Consider the following 6,472-nt stretch of genomic DNA (forward strand, 5'->3'; position numbering starts at 1 on the left):
TATTCGCCGAATGAATTGATTCCGCCGCTCAAAATCGCGCGTTTGAAGCCGTGTCTTCAACACGTTATTGCTCATGCTCCAAATACTCAAGAATACCTACAAAAAGAGTAGAAAACTATCAAAAAGTATAAAAGTGTATGAAAATATATCTATTCACAAAGTATACGTATTTATGCACAAAACGGGGTATTATTCAAACGTTATTAACAAAAAGTATCGATAAGTGCCACTATTTACAATCACAAAATAACTACATTTTGGCACTTAACACCCGACATGTTTCCCAAAGCTGTTTCGCCCAAGGTGAATTATGATGCTAAGCCGGATGGGGTGAATGATGATGCTAAACCGATTGTTGCCGAGATTGATGTTAGGCAACAATTTATAAATGATCAAGTTTTCAATTCTCTTCAACATATATTCGAATGGGTCTATGGAAGCTAGCAAACTTAGGTTTTGCATTGTGATTGAAAGGTCTGACAATGTCACTAATAAAAGGCAAGCATTTGTAACGATGAGATGCAAGAGGGTTGGAAAATATGTTTCAAAAATCCGGAAGTTAAAACATGATGACACTGGGTCTAGAAAATGTGAGAGTCCGTTTAAATTGCACGGATCATGTAGGGTGGATGGTACATGGTGGTTTAGTGTCATTTGTGGTAAACATAATCATGCGTCGAACACCAAGCCACAAGGTCGTCCAATTGTAGGTCGATTTAAATTGGATGAGAAAGAAATTACTTTAGAAATATCGATAATCAAATTTGCAACTAAAAACATACTTGCAAATTTGATATGGAAAAGACCGCAAAATGTTTCAAATATCAAGCAAGTATATAATGAATGTTATAAACAAAACATTGCGAGCAGAGGTCCGAGATACGAAATGCAACAACTTTTGAAACTTTTGGATGATAACCACTATGTTTCAAGGTACATACTGTGTGATGATAAAGTCAGTGTATGTGACATTTTTGGACTCATACAGAAAGTATCAAGTTGATCAACACATTTCTAACCGTCCTTATAATTGATTCAAAGTACAAGAGCAACAAATATAGGCTTTGCCTTCTACAAATTGTCGGTATCACTTCTACAGAGAAGACATTTTCGGTTGGATTTACATTTCTCGAATGTTATAAAGAATAGAATGTTACATGGGAGTTGAATATATGCAAGAGTTTGTTGAAGGATCCACAAAATATGCCTAGTGTCATTGTAACCGACCGAGATAACGCTCTTATGAATGTTGTTGGTAGTGTGTTTCCTACATCATATATATTACTTTGTCAGTATCATATAACAAAAAATGTGAGAGTTAAGCTCAAACCTGCGGTTGGCACCCAAGATTTCAAGGATGAAGACGGAAACATGGTCAAATCTAGTGTTGTGGTAGAGAATATAATGGATGCATGGGCAAATATTTTAAATTCTTCTACAGAAGAGTTCTATATTGAGAATGTGGTACATTTCAGGAGCTTGCGTATCAAGTATCCAGATTTTCTAAAATACATTTAATTTAGTATTCTTGATCAGGTGAAAGAGAAAGTTGTGTGTGCTTGGATGGAACGGGTTAGACATTTGGGAAACACAAAAACTATTAGAGTTGAATCTGCACACGCGGCATTGAAGAAATAGTTGGATGATAGCAAGGGATATTTTTGTAGAGAATGGGACACGGTGAACCAAATGCTTCAAAACCAACATAATGAAATTCAAACAACTTTTGGTCGGAGCATAACTTTGGTAGAACATCGATTCAAAGATAACACTCTATACTCACAATTGGTTCTTAACATATCCCGAGCGGGATTGAATTTTATTTTTCATGAAGTGAGTCATGCGGAGACAACGGGGTTGTATAGTTCAAAGTGTGGATGTACTATTATGAAAACTTACGGGCTTCCACGTGCTTGTCTCATTTCTTAAAAATAAAGCTAAATACCCCCATACGCATGGACGAGGTCTACACTTATTAGAAAAGACTATGATTTGATGACTACGGTTCAAAGAAGGACGGTACATCGAGTATAACCATCACTGTTAAGGAAAAATATTTTTTGATGTTTTGAAGATAACAAACTCTTGTGTAAATATAATTAAGATTATGATCTTATTTTTTATTTGACGTGTGTTCTTTAATGGAAATAAATAAGACAGGTTCATTCATTCTCACTCAAGATATTATACTATGATCCTTAAATGAATAACATTATGAAAAGTAAAGAGTTACTCTCAGAATTTCCAAAGTACTTCTCAGCATCAAACTTAGAAAAAACAATAGTTACTCTCAGCACTTCCAGGAGTAATTCTCTGAATAAGTCAAGAGTTACGCTCAGAGTTACCAGGAGTAATTCTTAGAATGAGTCAAGAGTAACGCTCAGAGTTACCAGAGTAATTCTTAGAATGAGTCAATAGTAATGCTCAGAGTTACCAGGAGTAATTCTCAAGAGTAACGCTCAGAGTTACCGGCGTAATTCTCAGAATGAGTCAAGAGTAACGCTCAGAGTTACCAGGAGTAATTCTCATCATCTGTCCAAAGTTACTCTCTCAGAGTTACCAAGGGTAATTCTCAACAAGCACCAAAATTATTCTTTGAAGAATAAGTCAAATGTCAGAATTACCAGAAGTCAGTACTACTCATAATATGCTCAGAATAAGACCAAGTCTTCCCAGAATAAGACAAGTAAGTTTCCCAGCATTACTCAAGTAACTCTCGGAACCTCTCATACATTTATTCTAAGGGTCATTTCGGTAATTGTCATCAAGCTTTGGTTCTATAAATAAGATGGTATACTCTATGCCTTCACCACGAAATTGAGCACAAGAAGAAAGCAAAACTCATAAAGCCAAAGTTATTATTCACTCTACAAATCACTTTCAATATTCTTTACCAAATAGTGAACACATATTTCCGTCTTACCATGAAGTTGTTGATTCATATTTCCCGGATTCTCCAACCCCTAAATTGCAAAAAATATTTTCAAGGGAGCTCACATTTCCAAACCACCTCGTACAACTCTGATCAAGAAACCACCAATTCCACCATCGATTATTCATATTGATAAGTTGAAATGCCGCTTTTTATCCACAAACACATTGAAAGGATCACATACGTGGGGGTGATGGTAATTGTTGGTTTCAGGCCGTGTCCGATTTACTTGGTAAAGAATAGGAGAACCACATTATTATGCGACAAACACTTATTTCGGAGTTGACGGAGCATAAGGAAGCTTACATACGACTATATGGGAATAAGGAACGATTCGATAAAATTCACAATTCTCTTGTTCCATCTGTTACCAGTTCCGCACCACTTGAAAAGTGGATGTGCTTCCCTGAAATGAGACATCTTATAGCAAGCGCATATGACAGGGTGTGAATCGATTTGACGAGATATGGTTTTTTCTGAGACATTTTTCCCACTTCGGAGTCGCTCACCTCAAGACCTATCCGGCCGCATCATTTGTACTGGGTATCTTAAACCGCTCCATTTTATTCAGGTTTATTTGACAGTAGAGTGGACGACACATTCCGCAAAAGAGGCGGAAACTTAGTCGGATCATTTTTTGGAAATGATGGCAGAATTCACCAAGTTGACGGAACTTGAGATAGAATCAAATAGGGAGAAATCAAAGAAAGAACTGATTTTAGATTTAAGCGGTGACAATTCGTTCGGTACATTTTAGAATGTAATCGAACCATATTTTGTATGTATTTTTGTGCACAATATACATTCTATATGATTCAATACATATATAAAATATCTATTCAATATTTTACCGCTATTTACTTTTACCGGTTTAATTATTTTCATGTTTCCATGGTATTGATTATGCTTATTGCTAGTTCTGCATAATTCAGAAATGCATATCCGAAATATTTTAAACAAATCATCAGGGAATGTTTCAGATATGCTTATCCGAAAACCCCATATTTTCGTTAAAAAATAAGGGGTGAATTCGGATGTGTATTTCTGAAACATATGCTCTGACACAAAATAAGAACTCTTTGGACCAATATGCTCCAAATCTTCTATAAATAGGGTCTCCAAATAATTTCTTCAACATCACACACCAAAAATGGCGTGAAGCCGCCACTTCATTTTGCACTGAAGATGGATGACGATTTTAAAGGTTATGTGGAGTACTTTTCGCCAATTTTTCTACTAAGGGTTGAAGTGGATGTGAAGATTCAGAGATCGGAGAAGATGTTATCAAAATGTCGACTATCTAACTTTTTTTGGTTTTTTGGTTTTTTGTGTTTTTAAAATCATTCAATATTTATTTCGGACATGTACTTCTGAAACCTACCAATGGATAAATTCAGAAATAAGTCTGAGCTTTTTAAATGCTTATATAATTTGGAAACAAAATGATGTGGGACTTTATTACCTTTAATTTTTCCTCATCTTGAGACATTGATCAGTCCTGTGAGTGCAAATCAAATTCGACGATCATAGTTCTTTGAAGGAACTGATGCTCTAGTCCATCTGTTTTTACTCAGGGTCAGTATATTAGATTGATTGTTCTAATTCAACATGTATCAGTGCATTCATCCATCAGCATCACAGTCACAACTCTAATTACATGATAATGGCCACTTAATAACTCACTTGATTATGGCTTAAATGGCTTAATTCACTTCGTTAAGGAGGATCGGTCTATTACTATTAGAGTATTAGGGTCCGTTTGGTGCACAGGATATGATAGAGACATGATATGATATCAAACATGATGAGGATAGGATATGATATAGACATGATAAGCCTTATCATATCATGTGTTTGGTTGACAGAGGGTAACAGATAGTATATATATATATATATATATATATATATATATATATATATATATATATATATATATATATATATATATATATATATATATATATATATATATATATATACACACACGCTTGTAAAATAACTATATTTTTTCTAAATTATTTTGTAAAATATTTTAAAATTAATAAATTCATAAAAAATAATATTTTTCAATAATAAAAAAAAACTCATTGATAATATTGAGTAAATAATTTCAAATAATTATAATTTCAAATAAGTATATATATATATATATATATATATATATATATATATATATATATATATATATATATATATATATATATATATATAAAACAACTATATTTCTTAAAAATTATTTTGTAAAATATTTTAAAATTTATAAATTGGTAAAAAAAAATTATAATTAAAAAAATTCATTGACGCTATTGAGTAAATAATTTCAATTTTTTTTTAAAAAAGATCATGAATTCTCGTATATATATTAGATATACAAATTAAAAGTATGTGTATGTTTATATATATATATATATATATATATATATATATATATATATATATATATATATATATATATATATATATATATATATATATATATATATATATATGACAAAATTACCCTTGCAAGAACATATATTTAATTTGATAAAAAATAAAATTAGAATTTCTATTTTTAAAATTGTAATAATTATTTTATTTTTAAATATTCTAATTTTTTATTTTATTAAATTAATTATTAATATTTTTTTATTTAATATCAAATTAATTTTTATTTTTATTTTTTCATTTTTAATTTTTAATTTTTAATTATATTTTATAGGGGTAAATTAGTAAATCATTTTTTTATCCTATCCAGCCGAATTATAACTCAGCTCATATTCAGGATAACAATTTGAACTAGTGAGGCAGGATAGGATAAGTTTCAGGATTAACTTATCCTATCCTGTTGTGTCAGCAAACACTGGATTGAGATAGGATATGATACAGATATCCTATCCTGTCTTTTATCCTGCGTACCGAACGGACCCTTAGAATTTTAAGCCAAGTGTTGAGAATCTTCATCTTGTTTACAACAAAACTCTATCATCAAGCAATTCAATTAGTCTCTTAAGTGAAGCTTCAACAAGAGGAATCATGGTTTGTGAAGCATGTGATTAACAAATCAATAATGTTACTTCATGTTAATACCGACACAACCACATTTTTTTAGAGATGTCAATGCTACATAGTAGAAAACAGTTTGGTTATTAGTTCGGTTATGTTATATACTTTAATTCAGTTCTATAAATTTTTTAAACAACCTTATCTTAAATGCTTATTTTAATTTTACATTATATATTTCTTTTTACAAAATATAATATATCATTTTATAATAATAAAGTTGATGAAATTCAAAAATTTATCGATTTCTTTTTAAAAATTAGGTTACGCATTAAGATCCTCCTTACACGTTTATACATTCAACAACCAAATAATTTAAAAAATACGAGACTTCAAACAAAATTTAACAACCCATGTACCGCTTCAATACATATGTCAACCTATGAAGTGGTCCAAATCCAAAATAAAAACTAATACATTTGTAGAAAAAGCATGTAATTATATATTTAACACAACAACATAAAATGCCAAAAACCTATAATACACTTGTGCCTTATG

General features: G+C 31.2%; 1 protein-coding gene across 1 annotated transcript; it reads left to right on the top strand.

Annotated features, from left to right (window-relative positions):
* The first annotated feature begins 276 nt into the window (after positions 1-276).
* LOC131598208 (uncharacterized) lies at positions 277-1,638 on the top strand. The gene is made up of 4 exons (XM_058870834.1): positions 277-374; positions 475-832; positions 1,150-1,464; positions 1,537-1,638. The coding sequence occupies exons 1-4, from the start codon at positions 277-279 to the stop codon at positions 1,636-1,638; spliced, it is 873 nt and encodes a 290-aa protein (XP_058726817.1).
* The last annotated feature ends 4,834 nt before the right edge of the window (positions 1,639-6,472 follow it).

This window comes from Vicia villosa, linkage group LG4, assembly GCF_029867415.1.
Source record: "Vicia villosa cultivar HV-30 ecotype Madison, WI linkage group LG4, Vvil1.0, whole genome shotgun sequence".
Classification (NCBI taxonomy): domain Eukaryota; kingdom Viridiplantae; phylum Streptophyta; class Magnoliopsida; order Fabales; family Fabaceae; genus Vicia; species Vicia villosa.

What these genes read in the sequence shown, in the direction of transcription:
- LOC131598208 (XM_058870834.1), top strand. Translation starts at nt 277, where the DNA reads ATGTTTCCCAAAGCTGTTTCGCCCAAGGTGAATTATGATGCTAAGCCG. An exon ending in GTTGCCGAGATTGATGTTAG is followed by an intron (nt 375 to 474) that starts GCAACAATTTAT and finishes TGTGATTGAAAG; the next exon opens with GTCTGACAATGTCACTAATA. An exon ending in ATGTTTCAAATATCAAGCAA is followed by an intron (nt 833 to 1,149) that starts GTATATAATGAA and finishes TATAAAGAATAG; the next exon opens with AATGTTACATGGGAGTTGAA.